This window comes from Lonchura striata, chromosome Z (genome assembly GCF_046129695.1).
Source record: "Lonchura striata isolate bLonStr1 chromosome Z, bLonStr1.mat, whole genome shotgun sequence".
Taxonomy (NCBI): domain Eukaryota; kingdom Metazoa; phylum Chordata; class Aves; order Passeriformes; family Estrildidae; genus Lonchura; species Lonchura striata.
Window position 1 is genome coordinate 68,606,339 of NC_134642.1, and position 26,315 is coordinate 68,632,653.

At 37.7% G+C, this 26,315-nt stretch overlaps 1 protein-coding gene across 7 annotated transcripts in view; it reads right to left on the reverse strand.

Annotated features, from left to right (window-relative positions):
- Positions 1–26,315, reverse strand: part of ARB2A (ARB2 cotranscriptional regulator A) — a 262,882-nt gene that overhangs the window by 95,393 nt on the left and 141,174 nt on the right. For all 7 annotated transcript variants that reach the window (XM_021541557.3, XM_021541554.3, XM_031507505.2 and 4 more), the window contains one exon: positions 9,092–9,211. In XM_021541557.3, coding sequence (XP_021397232.1) covers positions 9,092–9,211 — 120 coding nt within the window. The remainder of the gene's footprint in view (positions 1–9,091; positions 9,212–26,315) is intronic.

Sequence of the window (26,315 nt, forward strand, 5' to 3'; positions counted from 1 at the left end):
AAAAGAAACTTCCAACATTCAGAGACCTGTAGCATAGAAGGGATTATTATTGCAATCCAGTTTGTCATCCTGAGCAACAAGGGCCACAACACAGCTAGATTTAATTAGGAAGACTGTGAGATAATATTGTTTGGGGGGGGGTGTTGGGAGGAAATAATCTATTACATTCACTTTTAGTACATTCAGTACCACTGGGGAAAGGAAAATTGAGAGCACTAAAACACTTTGAGAGATACATGAATGTTAGCAGGTACTAAATTTAAAGAAACTTTAGGAAAAAAAATCTAGTACCACTTAGGTTGCACTGACCAAAATGCTACACAGCAGAACAAAGATAGTGAAGCTCAACCTGAGCTAATTATGTTAACAGCACCTAGAATACTGACTTCAATTCTCAGCATACTGTCAAAGAAATGTTGACAAATAGAAGTGAATTCAAATAGGCATTAAAAAAAAAAAAAAATAGAACACGTAGTTACACAAGCTGAGCTACCAAAAACAACAGGATGAAACTATGAGAACAATTGCTAAAGATCAAAAAACTCCTCATGCAGAAACCTAAATGTTCACTGTGTAATGTGTGGATTTTAAAATGATACAAAGAAGTTATAAAAATATAAAACTAATGAGACAATGCAACTCTAGAAAACTTGTACAAAGAAATGCAGAAAGTGCTGTGCTTTTGACCACCAAATCCCATAGGCTACAAATATGTATTTCCAAGTAACTGAATTTTCTAGTAACCTTAACTTTCACTCATATCCACTTCTTTGTTGCCAAATTTGGTGTCAAATTAGAAAATTAATATTAATGGTGCAATAAGACAAAAAGGTAATGATGGGTGGTGACAACAATTACTATTCTCTACAAAATTCCAGGAAACATTGTCCTTCTCCTTTTGGAAAGAATGGGGAAGGGACACATGCGTAATTAGCACCAGATCATTCCCTGAGCTGAATGAAGCATGAGATACCAGATTAGCAAATGACTAAGAGGAAGCAAAATGTAATGAGGCTGAGCATATTGTCTAGAGCAAGGTAACAAGGAGGAATGAATATTCTGAACATGTCTGTTCTGGAAGTGGCCAATGCTCACGCTTTCACTGCTGCCATCCTCTACTATCATCCAGCAGCAAGGCTAAAGAGTTTCATATGAACTGAGGAAGGGGATGCCTATGTGGCATTTACAGTAAACCATCAAAAAATTTATAAGGACATGCAGCTACAATGCTATGAACTGTACTGCAATTGTTCATTATTCCTCTGTCTCTTCCCATTAGAGCATCTTTAGAACAAGGCATTGCTATGTGATTCCTACCACAACGCAAATAGATAATAACAATAAATGCTAGCAAGAGAACTAATGATACCAGTCTATGTGTGTCAGTATATTTATTTAGGCTGAGTGGCCAAAAATATTTATCTGCTCTGTGTTAGAATGGGCAATATATGCATACAGATACATGTATGTGTTCATACACACAAACACACACACTTTATAGATCAGAAAAGCCAAATGTGCTCAAGAAGCTGTTTCCACTACAGCAAACAGTGACACACATATTTCACTATTTTTTGCTCAATGCACCATTTAATTTCCTCATAGTTGCAAATTCTCACCACAGGATCTGTTATGCCTGTTGCTCTCTACCTCAAGCTTGTGCATTTCAAAAAGCTCTAGCAAAAAAGAGTCCACTGTTTCCAAAACCAAGTCTGCTCTCTAATTCCTATTATTCAAGGTCAACGGCACAAACCTGGTTGTGTGTACAGACTAGGGAACAAGAGGTTGGAGAGCAGTGCTGTGGAAAGAGACCTGGGGATCCTGGTAAATGGCAAGCTGAAAATGAGTCAGCAGTGTCCTGGCAGCCAAAATCCAGCCAGCCAGACAAGGGAGGGGATTGTCCACTCTGCTCTGCACTGGGGCAGCCTCATCTCAAGTGCTGGGGGCAGTTTTGGGCACCACAATAGAAGAAAGATACATTAGAGATCATCCACAGTAGGGTAATTATGATCATAAACGGCTTTGAGGGGAAGCCATATGAGGAGTGGCTGAGGTCACTTGGTCTGTTCAGCCTGGAGAAGAGGAGACTGAGGGGAAAACTTCATTGTGGTCTTGAACATCCTCAAGAGGGGATGAGGAAGAACCTCTTCACTTTCACAACTGGTGACAGGTCTGAGAAAATGGCAGAAGGCTGTCGGGAAGATTGGTTTCGATATCAGGAAAAGGTTCTTCACATAGAGAGTGGCTGGGTAATGGAATAGGCTCCCAGGGAGAAATGGTCACAGCACCAAGCCTGACAGAGTTCAAGAAGCATAGGGGCAACACTCTGAGGACATGTTGTGATTCTTGGGGCATCCTATGCCAGGAGTTGGACTTGGTGATCCTGATGTGTCCCTTCTATTTCAGCATATTCTTTGATTCTATGATTCTAACTGAAGAGGATGGAAAAAAAGTTGTTTGCCAGCACTGGTCTTAGAGGTTTGACCTGGTTTTGGTTAAAACTCAGCTATTCCAATGGAGTGAGCCTCAAGTAAGAGTAGCATTAACTCCAGCCAAATTAATCCAAAAAGTAGTCCAAAGTTCATTGCTGAAAATATGCACCTGCATAGGATGTCTTTCACAGGAACAATGACTCTGGGTCATACCAAGGACCAACAGTCTCAGCAAATTATTCATATAACTCTTGCCACGTGTGGGTCATGCTTGGCTGCAGCTTTGCCTCAGTCCTCTTCCCAAGCAGGACTTCCTAATCCAATGGTGAGAAACCTAACTCCACCCTAAATTTATTCATGACCAGTTTTAATCCATTTGTTCCTGTGTCGACATTGTTCTTTGGCTTACAAGGCTCTCTCTCCCTGCTGTTTATTCTCCTGATGTATTTGCTGAGTGCTACCAATCCCTCTAAGCTTTCCTTTACCAGGCTGAACAAGCCATGCTTTTAAGCTCTGTTTCTGCAGTAAATACAAAGCAGATGCTGAACCTTCTCTTTCTAGATATAGCTACCAAAGTTAACATAAGAGGACTAGCAATTAACATAAGCTCTTTTTAAGGATAATAAGCCTAAAGCATGTGTATAGTATCTCTGTGGCTATATTGATGTTGGTACTTATGATAGCTAGGACCTGTCCATGTTGGCACCATGTCACAGCAGGTCTGAGGCTCCTTCATTGTTTCTGGTAAAATAAGCCTTCCATTGATTCAAGAGTATGAACACCTCATCACCATATCTCTTCCTTGACTTAATCTTTCCAAATGTCTCAAATTACCTCAGATGAATCACAGCAGTTAGATGGACAGCATTAATACTCCCCTTCCTGGGACAGAAAGAGCAAAAAAATTACAGTATCATATCTGACTCTTGCTACATTACCTGGTCATTTACTTACAGCCACTGGCAATGAAGTCGGTTGTCTAAGGATTTCTGCAGCCTTGCTGTTCTCTATTGATGAGATCACTCTTTGTGCACAAATGTAGATGACTGACCAGTCATTGCCTAACTGTCCTGATGTAGAAAGGCACTTTCTATTATTGCAGAAATTATATTTAATTTGTGTGCCCACATCAGTAACAGGAATACTAAAAAAAAAATCAGCATCAAGGCTAGAGACCCTATTCCTGTCCAATCCTTTTTTATACAACCGACCACTGGCTCCTCCATTAGCTTCTCTTGTCCACCCTCATTTCTCATTTGATCTTTTTCAGTGAACAAGTACTTTTCCAAGAAGGACAACAAAGAATAGCTGAAATAAACCAAAGAGAATCAAGATTTCATTTTTACTTTTGGACTTGTTTTTCTGAATGTGAGCACTAAGTTAGACCTGCCTCAAAAATATACTATTTTAATGTCCAACACAGAAAAATCTGAGACCTAAATCAGGTAAGCTTGGGTGAGATTACTTGTCCAAACACTGGACATACAAGCTAAGTCTTCATAAACCTTCAAGACAGCATCCCACACTGCTCTCCCAACTGACATTCGTTGTCAAAAGTGTCTTTCCCCCGCCACCAGTTAAATGCTCACAAAGTTTTAAAGCACAGCAGTATTGTGCTTTTGTCTTCACAATAAGGATCTTGGTCACTGAGGTGTTTTCCTTCACAGCTCTCTACTTCTAGCTCTCTCCCATGCTTCCTACAGCCGTCACAGACCTTATGTTATCTCTACCACACACCAGCATACATATTTTGATTTAACACTGCAGCTAGGGGAATTAAGAGTTGCATGTCCACAGTACCCACTCATCAATTTTCCAGGCAAACTGAATTAAAAAATAAGTAGATATATTTATATAAGTATTTATAATAAACCAAATATAACAAACCATTCAGTCTGAGACTTCAGGAAATTAAATTAATGAAAAACTAATGACAGGTTCACATCCTAGCCATTAAGTTTCTTAAATTGCATTTTGCTGGTGCCAGAATAATGATGCAGCCTCAGAGACTCACAGGTAGCTCAGCAGGTGCCTGTCTATCATCATTATTATGGCACCCATCAGTGCCAGTCAGGGCCAGGTCCTTGCCATACTCAGCACAATACCGCAAAATGAAGTGGCAGCGTATTGCAGAAAGGATCTCAAAATGATGGACCTAAAATTATTTGAAATTGTCAACATTTGCAGTTTTGATGGAATTAGGACTCTACAGTGCACACAGTAATTTGAACAGTGTGTTTTAAGGGCACTCATTGTAACGAAGCTCACTAAAAGGACACCCTCCCCCCATTTTCCTGCACCTTTGTGCAAATTCTCAATATATATATGCAATATTTTAGCCAAAAGAACCATAATGAATAGTTTACACCTGCTGAAGACAACCTACTTTCCTTCTCTTAATTATTACATTCCCGTGTGTAGTTTGTATTTCTACAGCAGTATGAATGATGTAAGATGGAGATACCATTAATGAGTCTTACAGTTTTTTCATTATTCCCATGATACTTTGTATTTTTTTAAAAGATAGCATTTAACTAAAATTAAAACAAAAAAGCTGTAACTCTAGTTATAAGATCATGAGGAAAAAACTGAAAATGCAAAGCCTAGGGTCTCAGAAATATAGGAAGCAAGCAGAAATATAGGAAGAAGCCTTCTACAAAGATTCTTCTGTGTGGATCTTTCATGCAGGCAATGACAAGGAAAAACATTATTTTTAAAGCAAAATAATTGTAAATCCATAAAACTTGGCAGAAAAACTTGAAGGAGGCGTTGTACCAGAAACTTCTTATTTTCTGTAAACTAAATATAAAATTGACTCCATCAACTTGAAATTCTCACTTTCTGTTAAATTTTATAAAATTATTATAAGCTTGGAGTTGAGAAAGTTCCACAATTTACCATCAAGTAAAGCAAACTGATTCTGAAAATAAATTCCTGACTACACTGTGAAAGGGATAACAGAATTAAGAAGCTGAGATGTGTTCATGAATCATGGCTTGAGTTTTTCAAAATCAGTAACTAGCAATTAGCAAAACACAATGACCCAATGATTATTTTTAATGTTATTCATTCAAAAAATAATTAACGTGCAGATACTATCACATGCACATTTAATTTCAAGCCACAATTACACAAAGTTTAAATTACTAAATATTGAGATACATTCTAACATATGGCTTATGATTTACCATTTGTAATTCAACCTATAAACAACAGAACAAAAAAACTTAGCACATTGATTTATAAAACTTTATTTTCTACACATTTCAACCACTTTTTATTATTCCCCTAATAATCTATGACACAACAAGGTACAGAAAATGTGTGCCTATGTTGCAGTAACTGGTTACCAGTTTCTGTGTATTTGAGCATGATATTGCAGATTCACCCTATTTGTATTAACATCCTGCAATCACAGATATGAGAAAATGTAGATCAAAAGCTGCAAAGATCAATACAATTTTACCAGATGTGGCATGTATTTGAAAATTGCATCCAAGCCCTACCTGGTTTTTCAATGAAGGATTTTGAAAACACAGCCTTATTTTTATGGTGAGAAGGAATTTGAATGAAGACCAAAATTTGGCCACTAAAATTTTGTAAATAAAAATGATCTTCTTTTTATACCAGTCATATGTGATGGTCCTATCTGCTCTCTTTCACTCTGTGCTTCTCAACAAAGTGCATGCCAATTAAGGCACAAGGCAGAGCAGCACTGCCCTTCCTGTGCTACCTCCCTCAGCAGCTTCAGACAAAGGAGCACCTGGATGGGCTCCTGCCTGTGGAAAGCTGAATGTTGTTCTCTGCCTCTTCCTGGGAGAGCAGCAGATCCTCCCACACAATGGTATGGATGCCCATGAACAAGACTTTGCTTAAAATCAACTTCCATTGGGTTTTTCTGTTTAATGCCAGAACATCCTGTTTCCACCAGGAGCCCTACAACCATGATGAAGTGGCAAGCTGTGGCTGAGATGACTGCAAGCCATCAGGACAGACCTCCCAGCACTAAACATGGTAAGTTGACTAAGAAGATATTAATTGCAAACACAAATATTTTTTTGTATTTTTGCTTGTTTTCTTTTTTTCCCTACAGGCAAAATGAAATTCAGAGGGCTCAGGCAGAAACCTTCACTCCAAATTAAAGCCATATGCTTCACACAGCTCTTCTAAGAAGCATGAATGTAGAAGAAGCAGCTGTGCAACAGGTCTCCATAACAACTATAGCCTACAATTTCATGAATCAGTTAACCCAAAAACTTGCAAAGGAAGTGTAGAGGTGGTACAGTTGCTATATGGTGTAGATGCTCTATCAACCTTATCATCACCCCCACATGAATCAGAGAAGAAAGTGCAGCGATCGAAAATGTATTTGTCATAAGACAGTAATTGCCCATCAGCTGCTCTGTTTCTTTTTGGAGTTCATTGCTATTACTAAGTGCCGTATGAATATAAAGTTTAAGAGAAAGGAGATGATAACAAAATAAAACCTTACAAATGAATACTGCAATGAAGTAGTTCAAGGTTTATTTCAATGATATGCCCTTCAATGTATGAATTATTTAATCAAACTGCTTTTAGTAGTACTTAAATTCAAATTACCTCTGCCTAAACCAGGTGCTAATACTCTTGGATTTTTTAGCAAAACATTGAGTTACATTAAAAATATATTTCAGGTCTAGTTTTGCATGACAGATATGTGAAGTGTCAATGGATATGCATTGTATTATTCATCTCAGGCATGCATTTCCTGCAGAAATAGCAGACTACAGAAGATGACCCTTACTGAGACCATCTTGTTTTTCTGACAAAGATATTTCTTCTTAATTTACTGATTGGTTCCTGCAATTGATAAAAATTTTCACTTAGCTTGTGATAATTTCACAGTCCCTGAACACCCTGACCCTGGAAGCCCCAAGGTTAGAAGTCAAGTCTTCTGAAAAATCAGTGTGCTTCATATTGAAGTAGAACAAATATGAAGAAATATCCACCAGTGTAACAAGAAAAACAGGGGAAATGGAAATGACATCTTGGTCATCTGTTACCCAGGCCACCTCAAGTCATTGTCTGAAACATGAAGGAAAAACTCTCCAAGCCTCCTTCAAGTCAGCACTAAGTTTAGGAAACACTGGAAAAGGTCTCAAGTTGGTTCTTATTCCTGCCCTCTGCTACATGTATGTATCTCTGGGCATCTGGTGATCCAAACAATGAGGCTTTACAAAACCTACAGAAACTCTGCCAAAGCTTTACCTTGGACCCACAAGTAACACCAGAATAACCTGGGCTGAAATGCAGAGCAGCTGAAAATCACAACTCAGGAAAGCCAAGACAGGACAACTGCTCCCTAATGTTCATGACATCTCAAGAGTAACCAGCACATGCAATGCAACACATCTTTTGCCCATAGATGTGGTTACAGAAAGATTCAAGGTCTCTTAAAAATTTAGTTTTGAGACTATTCATTGAGTAGGCAATAGGTTTTGTGAAAAATGATCAATTCTCAAACAATCTTCAGCAAAATGAATGTTTCTCAAGCCTCAAATGTGTACACGTCATGTGCATTTTGCACATACTCTTCCAGTACTGCAGAGATAATGAAAATGGTATTAATTTAGACAACAAAAAATAAAGGGGAGTGGGTTAGGAAAATCTCAAGTTCTTAAAAGAATACCAGTGGCCATCATCTGGATTGTTATTGCTACTTGGAGCAGCATAAGACTAAAACCAACATGCTCAACCATGCTTTTTCTTAACTAAGGCATTCATCTTATGTTCAGGGAGGAAACATCTTAATCAACTTTCAGTTAAAATAAACTAATGTGTTGTAGACAAAAGATGTACATATATGTCTGCTGTTTCCTGTGTCTATAAAACCAGTTCGAATGCTGTGCAATTTAACTTTCCACAATAAACAGGACCCTTACTTTTTTGTAGTTTTCTTCAATAAAACGTATCTTGATCACACTACTGTTTTAAAATCCTATGAGAAGACTGTAGCTACACTGACAGAATGGTATACAAGTTTAACAGGCAGCTTGGTATACCAGATGGGGTCGAGAGATCTGCCTTCAGAGATTAGAGTGAAAGACTTAAAACTAGATATTCAGCAGTCTCAGCACCAGATAACAGCTTTACACCGAGAAAAGTTTTTCCCACCTTGTATCGCTGCAGAGCCTAATAAATGGGAAAACAGAAGTCCTTCCAGCAAGTTTTGCAGACCTTTGTAGAAAAACTGCAAAAACGGAATAAAACTGCCATATTTCCCCACACGTTTAGTTCCAATCTATATACAAAAAACTGCATTTTTGTCTGTGACTTCGCTTTAAAACTGCTCTTCTATGTGCTTAGTCTTGTATATCACCAGGTCTTTCTGTCCCACAGCAGAAACTGGTGCCTTTCAGTACATAGCCTGGACAAGAAGGATGAAGCATGTTCTGTTTCCCCAGAGTCTTTCAGGTTCATGCAAACTTGCAACCTTACTGTCTATCTCAAAACCAGAAAAGATACAGCAATCTTCTGTTTGCAAATAAATCCTGACCAACCTGTACATGACCACTGGCACAGTTGTTTCTACCTAGCTACTTTCATGAAGGTGATCACAAAGAATGTAGAAAATCTGTGACAGTCTTCAGGAAATATGGCAATGGAGAATTCACACTTACCAACTCTACAAAGGCAAGTCCACCATAACTGTGAGCAACAAAAAACACATTCTCTGCAGCTGATTGGGAAATAAAATGGTCCCAAACATAAATTGCATGTTCTTCAGGAGAGCCATTATCCTGCAAAAAGAAATTATGTGTGTGACAATTATCTTTTAAAAAATGGCAATTCTGTCTAAAAGCAATGTGTTTTTATATGTTAGAACGTTTTGTTAAAATAAAGATCAAATGAATACACACTAGTATCAAAAAGAGAACAGTCTTTTGTCTAGATAAAGGCAGTAAAACTTGCTTTTTGAGCTTACTTTAGTAAGTATAACAAAATTATGCACCTGCAAAATTTTGCGTAAATACCATGATGACATTTCTGCTAAATGGAGGCATTCATAGGAATTATGAGCCACAGCTCAGATTTTCACTCTTTTGACAACTCTTTGGTCAAATGTTTGTTCACTGAGGGTTTGCTTAAAGTACTTATGCCTTAGACTGGTAAATAAAAACAGGTAAGAACAATATAAATACATAATCGTAGAATAATTTAGGTTGCTAAAGACCTATAATTTCAATTTTTACTTTTTTTTTTTCATACTATGAGTCACTGGAAACCTGAATTAAGGATAAAATTATAGTATTTGCAACTACTTTTTCAAATCTTACTTTTTGTGACTGCAGACTATGACACCTGGTGCAAACAAAACACCTCTTGACTGGTGGCAGCCATTACTTTGGAGCTTTTGGTAGGTAGACGATCATGTTTTCTTACTATTGAACAAGATCTTGTCAAAGTCAGCCAGTGTAAGAGTAACAGAAGGCACTAGAGTGACACACATTGATTTCAATGCACTCACATCAAAATTCACAGTTGTGTATGTGTATCCTTGAGGCTCTTGGAAAGGACTATACCCCTCTAGATTTTCCTTATTACTTGGGTTGTTGAGGTCATAACGACAAATTTGGTCTAGTCTCACATGACAAGAATAAGATGCTCTGCTAGGTACCCTGCTCTGTCAGTATTTCACACAACCAGGATAACAATGTTGGCTTTTTCCAGGCTCTTGAATGACAGAAAGAGTTGATCAGTCAAGGTAGTGTAATTTCCTAAAGTTTGCCTAACTTTTCCCTTTGCTCTGTGACAGCAACAACTTCATATCCTTAGCTAACTCAGATATAGACAAGAAAATCCTTGTTTCCTTAGGAAAAAGAAAGCATAAACCAGTAAAAGCTGCTGATAATTACACAGTGTGAATTATTGAAATTTATCAAGGATGTTGAGGTGATCTAGATCTCAATTCCATTCTGCAAATCAGTTTTGGGGATTTAAGCTCTTATAAGGGCTTAAAATCAGTGGGAAGAGATACAACTAAATAATGTGGCTGATTCTGGCTTTTATTTCTATTCTCATACTCTGTTTTCTAAGTAAGAGTGAGATGGCAAAACATCTTTATGGATCCTGACTCAAAGTTTTTAGAATAACCATGTGCTTTTCTGCTTCAGCAGCAGTGATTATAAGACAGAAAAACCTGAATTCCTTACTCCTGAAGATGCTGCTCTTCATTGACTATGTCAGAACGTAGTTTTAACTAATTTCCTCAATGTAGGAAAGAACTTATTTCAAAACAGTTTGTTGCTGTTTTGAAATTTGATTGTATAGATAGGTACAGAAAGTAAAGACCCTCCCATTGTGAGGAATGAGGGAATCTTTTTACAAGATACTACATAAAGAAAATATGATTGACAAACCAGTTATTAAGATAAGCTGAAGGACAACTTGAACAGGAGTTTCCTGTGCAAAAGTGATATACGCTATAATCTGTATGGAAAAAAAAGTACATTAAAACACTGAGAAAGTTTCAGAATTACTAATATATCTAAAAGATTTATCTTAGTTATATACACAGGAGGTACTTATTTTTCAATAACAATGTTGCCATTCATACTTTTAACAGCAATTTTTCTATAGGCACCCACTGCTGTTTAAATAATCTGAGAAAAAAAGAGGAACATTTTTTCTGCTTAATATAGCATTTGCAGGTTACTTTGTATTTATTATTCTACATACTGCTGGTAAAAGCACACAATTTTAGATTCCACAAGACTAAGACATCAGCAAAAAGCTTCTGAACTCAGCCCAAAAAAGCTTTCACCAATCAAAGCATAACCAGTGGTCTAGTAAACTAAATTAATAACTTCACAGCTTCACAGTCCAGTACAAAGACTTAACAGGATGCTATAAAAGCAAAAAGAAATGAGCTACAATGAGTTAAATATAGACTGTAACTTCCTTTATTACCAGTTAAAAAACCCAAACCATAAGATGTCAGGATAAACTGGGTTGCTGTACACTCTGCTAAACCCTAAACAAGGTAAAGAAAGCACATATGTGTAAGAAGGAGTATGGAGGAGTCCTATAGCTTAGAACAAAAGCTCTTTCTTCAGAGCATCTGCTTATTTTCCCCCCTTGTAACAAGCCCATATTACAAACACCTCAGATCTGGCTCCAGGTGTGTACATGGAATATCCAGCTGCAGAAGCTGTGCACAGCTCATCCCCTTAGAATTTCAAATTGCACTGGGTCTGTGAGATTTAACCTCTACTGCCTGGCTTGGATTAAATTACGAGACAGGATGCTGCATTTTCAGCATGAAAGGTGACAGTCTCAGGCAGCTGTTGCTTTCTGTTATTTCACTGAAACTAAATTGAATGCACTTATATAGAACATTGTGAAATTATTTGATAGAGAGGGGGTCTCCTGGTCAGAAATTACATAATTATCTATACAAATGTACAGAAATGAATGGACATTAGCCTGGAGACATCACACTATGTACCTCAAAAGGCACCTCAGGCTGAATGTATTCTTGTTTCTGAAACAGACTGAGATGGAGACATGCAAGAAAACTTGAACTTAGACTTCCTGCTGCTGAAAGCTGGTCATCTGCAGCAGGTAATTCTATGTCAAAATAAGTGGTCTGGCTCATTGGAGTCGTGGAAGTCATAGTTGTGGGTCTCCACCCCTCTGAAAACCCTTTCTCTTGATCATTATAAATATAATTAGACATGAAAGGAAGAAAAGATTAAGAATCATAAGATGTGAAAAGGCCCTCGTGCAATGTTTATCCAATACAAAGTAATCCAAACAAGGCTACTCCTGGGCCATCGATTGTGTAGAAATGTGGAGGGACTGAACTCAGATTTTGGTCAGCCATTTTTTCCAGCAGGGCTAGTGCTAGGAGTTGAAAGGTATGTAACATTTTAATGGCTGTAGCCATTAGATATACACAGATAAGCAGTATGTACACTGTGAATACAATATTACATTCTGTTGCATTCTAAAAACAGGTTACATTTACTAATGTAATATCACAGTCATTAATTGTTAAATACCAGGTTGGAGAGCTGCAGCAACTGAAGCCTTATCAACTATGCCAGATTCTAACACCTAGACATTGCAAGGTCTGCAGTTATGATGGACTACCTGAGTCGACAACACATGGAATTGTCTAAACAACATTTGCATATTTGTGTAATTATTTCCTAAGGTTAACTAGCTCCTGCAAAGCAGCTTGCCCTTTGAGACTGCTTACTGTGACAGGTTCATGTATTTTGTGTTTCAGTGCCGAATTTTATTAATTTCTTTTTTCTTTTTGTTTTTTTTCCTTCCCCCCACCACCGCCACAAAGTAGCCTGTTGCCAGAAAGTCATAGGCCTTGACGTCTTGAGTCTGGAGGCCTTGAACCACTATTAGCTTTACTGAGGCAGAGCAGCTCAGATCCCCATTTTGAATTTCTAATACATCAAAAAAAGTCACATAAAGAAAAAAAAATAAAGACTACAAAGTTAAGTTTTCAGATCTGGTAACCTTCTACTTTCAGGGTTTTTTTTTTATATCAAGGAGTAGGAATCACATTTTTCTGAGACAAGGGAAAAGTGAAATGCACACAAACAGGGAAATATGTCATAAAACTGAACAGCTTTTTAAGAATTTATTTGAAGGCAGTTTCTCTAATTACCATTTATCACAGAAAATCAAGCTAGAAGGAGAAATGTAAAAGAATTTCTCCTTCTAGCTTGATAAGCTACTATAAACAAGTATGCTACATGAGTTAAATACAGGAGAACAGAATTGCATGCTGGCTGGGAGGCAGAAGGATACAGAAGGCTCTGATCTCCTGTCCCTGGAGATGTTAGATCTTACCCACCAGTAATACCTTGTCACTCATGTATAGTTTGTCCCATTGCCTCAGGGAGCCTTGGGGAAGGCAAACATTTGCAATTCACCCCAACCCTTCCAAAAAAATCATGACACTTAAATTCATATAAGTATAAAAATATCCTGTTACAATACCACCTTTCATGAGTTCTAAATGATGTTTATTATCTGTTGCATTTTACTCACTCCTTTTGCAAATATTTGCCTTATATGAGACAAAAATTTTTTCACTAGGCAGGAACAAAATGAAACTGTATGATGGGTTACTACCATCAGAGCAGCTCCAAAATTTCTGTGCAGGATATGGTCTAAGAGGCTTTTATCATGGTTTAGGAACATCACTCCCAAATTTAGTGATCCCCCCCAAACAAGACTCCTCCAAACCAGATACTGCTCCTCCCACTGCTCTTCTGGTGGGAGACACAAAAGATACAGGTTACAGGTTGAAATAAGAAGAATTTACTGGAAACAGCAATGAAATAAGAAAACAAACAGTAACAGTAATAATAAGAAAAGTATACAAAAAAGAGGGTGATTTACATGCAAAAAAATCCTCACTGAGCCAGAGCTGACCTAGTGTGACCCACAAGTGAACAAAATAGCAGACAGACTCTCTTCACCTGTGCTCTTTTTTCTGACCACAAGCCATTCGCATTCTGGGGGAATGGGAAGCAAGAATCTGTCATTTCTGCCCTCATTTCCACCCTGACAAGGACAAGAGGTGAGACAGAATAATGACCTAGACTTGCCCAAATGGCTCCAGACTCTGCTCCCTCACAGTTACTGCAAAAAAATTAGCTCTGTCCTGGCTGAGAACCAGAACAGCTTCGAGGCAAGAAAGCTGAAAAACAAGGAAAAAAAACAGTCAGTATATTATTTTCCCCCCACAGCAAAGACAGTAGCTATGGCTTTACAACCACAGAGGAGGATTAAAGTAAAGAGAGGACGTAAACTGAAAACAGGAAAGGAATTGAAAGTAAGCATTTTGTATTAATTTATTTCTGCAGCATTAGTACATGAAGACAAGACATGAAAGTGTCTAGCCCAGGACATTTAACCAGATTTTGACTTTACTGAGAAATTCCAGAGTATTAGGAAGCATCCCATGTACCTGAAAATCTTCTTTAACTTTTCAATCACAGAGCAGAGAGAATTCCTGCAGTTATCTGGGAAAGGTTCCCTACTACAATAAAAGAGGTGATGCCAGGAGACAGCAGGACCTTTTAGTAACAGTAGGAATTGTATTTCTGCTTTACTTACTGACAACAGGCAATGCTAATCTGTATGCTACACAGATGGAGATATGTAAACATGAAGATGGGTTGGCTTTTGCACAACTCTTAAATAACTGGCCTTTCAGGAAGTATGGTGATAACCATGACACAGCAGTATCTTCTGTACAGGGGCAATTGCAGCTGTGTGAAGGCAGACAAAAGGATGCTGCAGAAACAAGCACCAAGACCATCTCAGCAGCAAAGCAGTTGTGAGTGGGGGAGGTAACAGTGGAGGTAAATTTATACAAAATCTTAAATCTGACATATATCTGAAATTCAGTTCAGCAGGTCACATAAAGAGCATAGGATGATGAAGACTGAGCAGTAACTCAAGCAAGTTATTTCAGTTGCCATGTCCTTAGCAAGAAAGAGACAACTTGAGAGAAAACACAAGGAGAAGAGATGAAACCATAGACAGCTGATGCTCTGGCCTTGAAAGTCTGAATAGAGGACACATTTTTTTCCTCCTGTTATGGGATCTGTATGGATTTTACTTGCATACTTTGCCATAACAAAATCACAATACTCAGCAGGATTTGATCAGCTGTGCAGAGGGGTTCATGGTCACCAATGTCTGGTGTAGCTCTATGGAAATACAGAGCATTGTATCTGCATTGGTTCAACATTAAAATCATGTAAATGCATGAGTGATTTTGTTCAGCATCTGTATTCAGAAATTCCTTACTTACGACCTTAGCAGGGATTAAATAATGAGTCTTCACATGTAAAAATGATATACTCTTGCACTTGCAGGAAGAAGGGGTGAAATAAAAATTATACTATCTTTTTAAGGGCACTTTCTGAGGTGGGGGCAAGATACATACTCTGGCAGCAGCCAGTTTTGAGACAGGAGAGACCATGTATCACAACAGCTAAGTCTGGTCATTTGTGGAGTTGCAGGATATAAATAGCATAGCCAAGATTATTATCTGGCACATGCCTTCAGAAAGCAATATGGCAAAGTGACTTGAAGTTGGGTTTGGTTTTTTTTGTATTACAGATCTCACTTTATTCCCAAATCTATTTGAGATGTTTCTGTTTCAATTTCTTCTACCTATTTTATTTGTGAATTGGGCTGGTGATGGAAGTGTTCCCAATATTGCTTATGAAGCCCTAGTAATGTTGGGTGCATAGAGTCAAGCAGCACAAAGGAAGACCAGAAGTTTTACATTTTTCAGTTACAGTCCATGATACTAAATTAAAGATAGTCCACTACCAAAAACTGCCAACAATTTATCAGGAAAGCATGCAATCTCAATAGTCCTGCTAAAACAAAAAGTCTTCCACGAAACATGCAATATATAGCATATCAAATAGTCAAATGAAAGATGTAAATAAAAAATGCATTTGGTGGACTGATACAAAATTTAAATTTCTTCCACCAGGGTAGAGGGGATGAAGAGCTGGTTTGGGACGAAGTGGTGATAATGTGGGATGATGTTCATGGGATGACAAAGCATTTTGCTATTATACAACTCTTGAGATTATGCTTAAAATATCAAGTTTTAGCTAAGGCAAGACCAACATCTAGCCATAGTTTTTATGTTTTGTGTTTGAGCTCCTCCCCGGGGCTCCTGCTCTCCCCAGCTCCAACCACAAATGCAGTCATCTGAAGATGACCTCAGATCCTGTCCCACTTTCCCCACTTCAAATGAAAGCTGGGCTTTCCCTGGTGAGAGTGGTCAGGAAATAAAATTCAGCCTTATGCTATATATATAGGTGCAACAGAACAAGCTTGGATCCTAGCATGCTAGGGCTAGGGTGGCAGGAGGGAGGATTTTCTCCTTTATACTCCAGCTTTATGGCACACATGAGAAAAAAGCAACTCCAAGACAGAAAAGCAATTTTCCAGCTAAACTCTCAATCACCACAGTTCCTAACCAAAAACCTAGAGCAGTTTCTGTATTAAAAAAACCCAAACCACTCTCATCTCCTGTTTCCAAGGTGCCCCAACTACTTCTGCTTGGTGAAGAACAAGCTAGAAATCAAAACACTTTCCACTCTCTTGACTACAGGCCCTACCTCCAAACCTTCACTGAAAATGTTTCAACAGGTCTGAAACCTGCTCAACGATGCCCTGAAACCAAAGAGTAACACTGTCAGTGCCCACAACTGCTCTCCAGAGAGGTTCAGTGGTCTCAGCTGCATTATTGCATCACTGATATAATATTATACTTCCTTTTTGGTAAATGTGGGCCTTAACAGGAGGCCTTCAGAATGCCACCATGTCAGAAGCATGTAGATATTATATGATATATGAGCATTTTTAGAAGGCTGGTGTTGCAGATGGAATTTCTTAGATTTGCATTGGAATTGAGAGTTAAGCAGGGTGAGTTTGGACATGGATCTATGCAAAAATAAAGAAAGCAGCAAATGTTATCCATGTCCTTCACTCTGCAATGACTCAGCCTCTCTGCTTGGCAAATACCTTCTGCTGCTCTGTTCAAATGCTCTCCTTACTTCTTCAGCTTTTTATTTGAAAATTCAAGTGACTTTGTAACCTGGAAGGGTTTGCTGTTTATAAAGTAAATCCTGGATTTCAGGCTCAATATATTATTATATAGTCCTGGTTAAAGTATTTGCTTGTCAGCCAGAGTAAAACAACTTTATAAGGCTGTTGTTCATGTCTGGATTTTCCCATTATTACTTCTGTTGGAGTCTGGCATGTCTTGCAGTCACTACCCAACCGTCTTCTAGTAAAGTGCAGGAAAGGAGATCAAAACCAAGAAAAAATCAGGTAAAATCAGTTACTCAGTGGCTCTTAATTATGACCTTCACCAATACGTTAATTATTTTACTATTAAGAAAAAAACATAAGTAAACACAAATCTTGGCACAAGAACATTGCTGACTCACTGAGATAAAAAAGTTGCAGGAGAAGAAAATAAATAGGAGGAAGGAGGGTAATTTATCAGAGAAGGTTTTACCTAAGGAAAAAACCAACTGCTTTCTCTTTTAGCTCTCTGACAGACTTCTTCATTTTTGTGTATATTTTCTGTTTTCCATATAATTTGTGGGGTTACAGGCAAAGGAAGGCTGAATTTGAAGTAGCATGTTCTGGCAACCAGCTCTGAAATCCTGCATGGAGAAACTCCTCAGACCAAAGATATAATAATAGCTCCTCAGATTAGTTCTATCTGCACAGCCACACCATAAGTATGGATAAATACCTGTGCAGTTCACAAGAAAATCCCCATGCCATGATGATCTAAGCATTATCTGCCAATCTCTGCAGGTGGACTTACACATTTAATTTATGTAACAACTATAGCAGTTTGGCCAAAGATACTCCAGTTGGTAAAAATACTCAAAGACCGGGGGCAGCTGCATTCCAGTACTGTTACAGATACCTACATTTTACATTACATATTTTTTACATTTCCTTGTAATTTTGTTTCCAAACTACTTAGTATCAGGGATCAAGATTCTGCCCAGAATGTATTTCTGCCTATAACATAATGAACAAACACTGCCTTTTGTATGATCAAATTATGCGAACAAAAGAGTACTTCTTAAACAGACTGTATCATCAACAGATATCCTCCTTAGCAGCCATGTTTCTGGCAATTAACAGATTAATTGTGAAGGCTAGTAAATAAAAATGAATGCAATACTTTTATAAAAATAATTACCTTCACAAGACACAGAGAGATCATGCCAGTGATTTAAATGATTACTTGCATTTTTGTCAACACTAAAAGCAATTCCTTTGGAAATGAATGCATCTGAAACATTCAAAGACTCCTAATGGAAGTCACGCAGAACTGTTATTTTTCTATTTCCTATAGTACCTAAAAGTCTATTTTATTATCCTGTTCTTTCAATCTGTTTATATGTTGTAATGAGAAGCAGATTTTTTTTTAACCATGCTATTTCAAGAAAAATACCATTTTTGCTAAAGAAAATGCAGCTTTTCCCACCACAGGAAACAATGAATCTACACAAATTTAAACAGATTTAAGTAAGGTAACAATTTAGTATTTTCATTATCAGCTATGGTTTCAGAACAAACCTCAACTGTAAAGTCTCTGCTACAGAGTTTATATCTTTTGTGCAAATTAAATGAAATAGAATGGCTTTGCTTTGTACTGTTCTTAATTTCTCCATCTCTATTTATTACACTCAAGAGCAGTTATTTAAGTGAAAGAAAGATTTAACAGACTCAAAGCTATTTGATTTCTCTTAATAAAGACTGCAAAGTGCTCAGTGCTTTAAGTAAACTGATATACTACTTAATGCACAAGTTACAAAGATTTGCCTAAGTGCCTTAATATGTAGAGGACTACAGTTAATTGTATTTGAAGTAACTGTCATTAGCTTATAATTATCTAAAGACAAACACAATCTGAAATTCAGATTTGAATCTTCTGTTGTTTCTCATTTGAATAAGTTGAAAACCTCTGTGTTTAGCTGTTTAACCCTGAATTCTGCTTCCTCACTTTCCTATGCAGATGCACCTCTGTTATTTTTGTTTCACAATAATGTACCCTAGAAAAGGATCTTTCATCCCAACGAGTTGCTACACAACCTCAAAACTTGCCTGTCGTACCTCTGTCTTGAACTCTGTGATTCCCTCATGTTGATTATTTCATTAAAACAGGCTCTTTTCCACACAGATTAGCAAGGCCATTCACATTGCAGCAGTGGTGCATCGCTGTTGTCGAAGATCATTAGATATTAGATCAACAGCAATTTTCTTCTAACACATTGCAATTTTTTTTAACAACTCAAAACATCCAATTACATAACAGACAGCTTGGCTGTATTTTAAATTAGCACAGATGCTAAAGCCAGGAAATGTAATTCTCAGGATATCAGAACAAAAGGTTCAAAGTAAAAAAGAATTCATATAAACCGAAAGATTATCAGGACTAGACTGTCACACTCTGACCTTCCTGGCGTCTAGCTAATCTGACAATATTTCGCAGAGCATTGTTTCAAATCAATAACTAATTAACAAAGTACAAAAGAAGTTGTACTGTTTTTGAGCCTCCTTGTTAAAAATGGCTCTTGGTTGCACATGGGCAGAAAGGTCACTTTTATGACATCTTCAGGATTCTTTCAACACCTTGCCACTGTCAGATTAAATTACTTTTAGCAATTAATTGTCATAAATTAAAACAGAAGCACATTTGTTACAGCAGGTTGTCATAATGACATAGTGAGCAGTTGTTTTGATATGAATTTTTTCCACCAACCCTCTATAATATCTTAATTTTTTTGGTTGACCTGACTGGAAAATTGGGAGCAATCTTGTAACTCAGGTGGCATAGCCCAAACATTGGGGGTGTTATTTAGATTATAGACTGAACAACAACAGAACAGAAATTCCAGAGATAAGTGAAAATCCTGTGAATATGTATCTTATATAAGATATGTAATCTATGCCTATTTTGCTGGGTGGGATAAGAAATACCCTCAAAAAATCACATGGATGCCACTTTTGTTACTGTTACAAACAGTCCTTGGTGCCATGCTAATCCATTATTAGAAAGCAACAGTTGTCTGATGTATTTTAAGACAAAGATTAAATGCACTGAACACCTGCATCCTTCCCCCATTCAAACCATTACTTCATTTTGGAGACAAAGTCCTTTACTGAGATTTAATCAAAAAAGTTTCTGTTCTTTTAGTTCCCTTTTTTGAGCTCTGTATGCCGATGCATCTGTCCAGCTTACAAATTAGTCCTATGACATTTATCATCTCAAGCTTGAGTTTGCTAAAAACCATTACATCAGGATGAAAAGAGACAACAATTCTAACAGAAGTTCCCTGGATAAACAGGAAAATAGAAGAAGGACAGACTCCATTCTGTGTTGGAGAAGAAAGAGATTGTGCGGGAGAATGGATCTGGGCAACTGCAGGATCTGTCTTTAATGGTGCCAGCATTAAAGCTGTAACCCAAGTAAGTGTCTGGGTAACTTGTCTCTAGTCCTGGTTGCCCTCAAGAAGCTGATACCCAGATCTTTAGGCTAACTGAGACATTGGAAGAGTTCTGACAGCTCTTACGATGAGCAGCAGAGCACTGTTTAACAATCTATGTTTAACATTAACATTAGATTAACAACATTTTTGTTGTTACTTCTATTAGACCAAATGTTTCTATACAAATATATTCTAAACCTTAAATCTTGTTAAGTAATAACAATGAAAATGAGTGGAAATGAGTGGAAATGGTAGGAACTCAGAGCTGCCAGGTACCAGGCATCTTGGAAATTCCTGTGATCATGTTCAGTGTATCCTAATGCAATGACCCAAGCAGCATGGACTTGTTTGTAGGTCCAGCATTTACACAAAACTGGACAAAAGTTTCAAAAGTAATTTGTAACTCTTCATGAATATGGGCACAGGTATAAGAGACGAAGAGAAGCAGCATTTATGTGCAGGGGCTTCAAACCCACCTGTAGGCAATGCATTGGCCTGCACCTAAGCTTTGGTTTCACCTTGAAAATAGCAGTCTAGACAAAGTCTTCTACAAAGTAAAGTAGTTGTGTACAGGTTAATTAAACCACTCTTCACTAATACTTTAATAAAGTACAGACTTCTTAATTCTGTCATGTCTAGCCACTTCTAAACACGCACTTTGCAAATGATCTATTTACATGTCACAAATGATCTATTTACATGACTCTGAAACTCAAGAACTGCTTTATACTTGAAAACTAAATCTTGGGAGATCAAATTAGCAATGTAGACAAAATCTTGCTGAAAATATAACAAAGGAGAGAAGTAGGAAGGGTGTGGGTACTACTTGTATCCTCCCCACTACTCCAGAATGGTCATGCTAATAACATCTGGACAACATCTGTGAAAAAATTCCTACTGCTGCCCTGGTTAAATGCCCTTCAGGCTAATTCAATATAATAATGTGTCTTGGGGAAATTCTTGAGCTCTGAAGAAATCATTAATATTTGAATATTCGCTCAACACCCCAATGTTAAAAATGCCAAGAAATATCAGTACCGGTCTGTAGGGGATTATATCTTTCAAGATGCATTTCTGTAGCAGTACTTGTGCAAGATCACATGTTTTAATCATGCTGATCGCTTGGTAAGCTTCTGGTCTAAATCACCTACCCCTCCTATTGTGGACAGCCAACCACAACCTCAGTAGTACTAAATGTTCTGAAACAGAAATTTGCCTCTCTTCACAATATCAACAAAGTCTGCTCATGGATCAAATACTTCTTTGAGGCCTGAGGTGAAACTTTATAATGTCAAACCATTGAATAACATCAGCTGGACAGAACAACTGAGGTCCAGCATAATCCAAAACTATGCTCAAAGTACTTTCAGCCCGGACTGGTCACAACAGCCATACCTCATACTTTCCAACAAAAAGCAAGAAAGTGGGAGCTCTGTAGTTCTAGTGTTGCAGAAGTGTAGAAACGTACATTGTGAAAGCTCCCCAACCTTGATTCAAAGGCATTTGAGGGAGAGTGACTTTGCAAACACTCCAGAGAAGTCCTGAAGATAACTACAGCACTTTGGATGTGAAATAATTTATCTTACTTCCATGCCATAACATTATCTTTCCAAAATTTGTATGCTCCATGGACCCACAGTACAAGTGAGGCAGTGGTCATCTTTTGCCATATGTCTTTGACAGTCTACCAAAACTGAACTCTGCCTGGTCACTTTATCTTTGGGTAGAAACAGCTTTATTCTAGGTGTTCTTAGAAAATTATGTCACGGTTATTTACCACCAGTGTAACAGAGTAACAATAATGTCCCCTGCTCCAGTGACAACACTATTGGGCACCCACTAGAGAAAAATCTATTTATGCATCAGCCAAACTCCAGAAGTCAGCTAGAATAGCTCAAAACAAAAAAGGGAAAGGAAATGGTAAAAGAACATAATGAGCTAACAGCAAACAGCAGAAGTAGCAAAACAATTGGTCTTCAATCAAATCAAATGCTGTTATTTTAAGATCCATCACAGCTATAACTCATTTGCTCACTTAAGGCAATGCATTCAGAGTCTGCATGCAGCCAGAGCAGCATGCAGCATCTGAAAGCTTGACATAACTCACTGAGGAGAACTTCACACAGTCTTCACTGGTAATGGATTTAAAGATAATCAACAGTCATTAAATGTAATTAAATGTAATGTAAACCAGTGCAAGGGACACATGATAAACAACACAATCCTGTCATCAAGTGTGTTTGTTCATTTTTCAAACATGGAAAGCGAAGTAGGTAGAGAAGTACTGAGATGTGCTACAAAGTGGAATGTGTGAGGGCAGTTGACACATCAAAGCCTAAGGCCACACCTAGAAATCTTTCAAGACTACTTAGTTTTACTAAATTTCTTCATTACTTTATTTGATAAATTCAAAAGAATTCCTCAGCAAACCAGATCCCAAAGATATAAATATGTGTCATCTTAACATTTACATGCAATTACAGCTTCTCTTTTCCCAGGTTAAGAGCAGAATGGTTGTGACACAGTTAAATGGTAACTGCCCACTTTTATAGGGCATAGGCTGAACTAGTAAAATACAAGAAATCAGATTATTCAGTTATACAGCAGGTGAAAAAGATAGGAGATAGGAATGAAGAAACATCCTGGAAAGAGACACTAGTCCAAAAGAGCACACTGTAGATGATTATGAAGTACAAGCTGTATTGCCTGAACGAAATAAATTTTAAATTCCTTGCTGTATATAGCTGGATTCATTGGTTAAATCTTTGCTTTTGGGAAAAAGAAAACCTTCCAGTCTTATGTATCCTACATTTGTTATAGCCTGCATTAAGTCAGATGCCATCTTATGCAGTTTAGAGGACACCAAACATGCAAGAATGTGAGTAGTTTTTGTGTGCTTTGGTGTAGGTAGTGCCTATTTGCACACACTTGCACATGTACTTGAATGATAGTTTTCTCATGCCATGTTTTTGCTAGAAGTACCAGATAAGAAGATCTTAAAGTGCTGCTTAAAAACCCAGAAAATCTTTGGTCTTCTCAACACATACACAACTCTTCATAACTCTAAATGCTCACTTAGGATTCTCTCCACACAGTGCCATCTATTGGGCAAACAAATAAAAATTCAAGTTTTACTTGAAAATATACAAAATATACCTCACTGGATATCTATAAATTTATTCTTGCCAAGCACTGATCAAAAAAGACAGAGAAAGAGAATGAGAATCAACTGTTAATCAATAGAAGTGTAGAACAATGTGTCTGAACAGCATGCAGCCCATTCAGGGGAGAAGACCTGCTACCAATACCACTGACCACAAAAGACAAAAGCATTTTTGTTCAGTTTAGAATCTTTTATCAAGAGAGACAGAGAAAAAAACAAGGATTCAGCTGAGAGAGGAGTGAGAAAATTTCTTAAAATTTAGATGAATCTATGGCTGGAGATAATTGTAAAACAGACTAGGAATGAATTCTGCCTGGGCACTATTGAAATAAAGTTAATGGCTCTGAGGTTGGTAAAACCTAATTCTAGGGGTGTGCTGATCTGATACAGAGTTCACTAAGACATAGCAAGAACAAAAGGACAGTTCTTCTAAAGACTTACAATAAAACATATTTCTTTGACTGTGGAGTGATGGCAAAAAGCTGATTAAAAAGACTAGCCTTATTGTTCAAGATGTAAATAATTCAAAACATCACACAATATATAAATTCACAAAAAGTAAGGATTTAGGTTAGTAAAATCCTTAACTTGTAAGGATTTCAATATTTATTTAATTAATTAATTGCTATAATACTTAATTTTTCAAATTTCAGCCACCTATGAATTGCAGGGTGGAACCAGCATTTCTTCCTGGGCAGCTTATTCTACATTGTTCCATGCCGCCATTTCCTCCACTATTTCTAGTCCCCTTGGCAGCTGTCACTGCTGCAGGCAGCCAGGCAGCCTACACAGGAACCACCAGATTTATCTTAATCCCAAAAGCTATTTTTTTCTCCCCCTTCATATTTTTTCCTGAATTTACACTTTGTTTTCTGTAGCAGATGAGGTGAAAGCATCCTTGAACTTACTGTACATCCTGCACCCCAGCTCCTTGTCTGCTGACATTCAGTTCCTAGACTCCACAAACGTTTTTCTGATCTCCATGCAGTGCAGTACAGCCCTCTTATCTTCCTCTCTAAAACACATAAATATTTCTAGAGAGGTTCAGTGGGGTGGTATGTCTCCAAAGAAAAGGTTATTTTGCAATGCCCTTCAGCTTAAGATAAATACAAATATGTATCTTAGAAATTTTTATAATCTCTCACTGTATCAAATGTCTTATGGCTGATCAATCCCCAAGAAAAAACAAGTGAAGAACTTTCAAGTTTTGCATAAAGGGGATATGTTGCCACTTGAGTCCCTGCTAAATTCCTTCTGCCAATTTTACCAAACACACTGAAGTCTTGTAGCAAAACATGCAACTGTGTGCAGAAGGTTAGAGAATATTACCCTTCTTTTGGGGTATCAGCTAAAATCCTTGTGCTCTGTTAGACAAATGATAAAGGATACTGGCAAAGTGAAATTTGCACTGGCTCAGAAGACCTGGAAGGTATTTGCAATCCTTCACTGCAGTCACTCTACAATCACAACCAGGCAATATAAGAGTTCAAGATGTTTGAGTGATTTTATTCACTTCTGCCTTCAACATGTATGTCTGAATTGTGCTGAGCCATTTTCACCATCACCCCATATACTGGCCACATTTATGAGCCTGAATCCCATCTGAGAGGAAGGAGGACTCTTCTGACTTGTGAGTGACAATGTTTTTTCAGCACCATACAGCTCGTGGTGTGAAGAGAGATGCAAGCTGGTTCTTCCTTTTGTAAACTTACATAGCTTGCCCCGCATTTTAGGAGCTGGATCTAACAATGAACACTTTATCAGCATCAGGTAATGGATGTCTGAATGACACCAAAGCTGGATGGTCGTGATTTATTATTTTTATTTGATTAAACCACATTTGTGAAATACAGAACAAAGAGAGCGTATTGCAGAGAGAAGAGCCAATGGTGTTCTTGAAGAGATACAGAATTTCTCAGTCACTCAAGGAAAGAAGACAAATAAAACTTTACAGCATTAGTAAACACAAAACTTACTACACTTACTACAAGAATTCTTTATAATCTCATGATTTTTAAAAATACTTAAGTTAGCTGCTCATGCTAAATAGCCTATGCATAAATTATTGAACGCTAGTTTAAATTCTCCACAGTTTAGCTATTTAATGTAAGTTGCCTGTTCATTGCAGTATCTGTAGAATGACACATAACACATACATATTCTTCCTGATTTACAGAAACTATTGTAATAACTTAAAGCTTATCTGACTTTTTAGGAATGATGTGGTAGCCTAACTGCAGGTACTAAGTGTCACGGTAGATGTTTGGTTTCCAGCTGCTGGCCTAGGGTGGTGCAGGTCTCTGGTGGCACAGGTTCTGCAAGACCATATCTCTCAAGGTGTTCCTGGAGCACTCAAAATGCCACTGCATGTTTATGTTCAGCATTTGAACTGCAGTGCCTTCTCAACTTGGAATGCTCAGTGTCCAGCACTACATGGGGCAAGAACAACACCATGGTAGTTTCTAGGCAGTTCTTAGGAGCTTTTTACTATCAGCATTTGATTTTGCTGTTGCTTACAGGTGAAGGAGACTTCTCAAGAACATAAGGAAGTAACAAGCTTTAAAAGTGGGCAGAGTAAACCCATGTGGTATTTCAGACGTCTATATATAAAGTAACGCTGGCTGTTGTAAAAGGAGAAACAAAACAACAGCA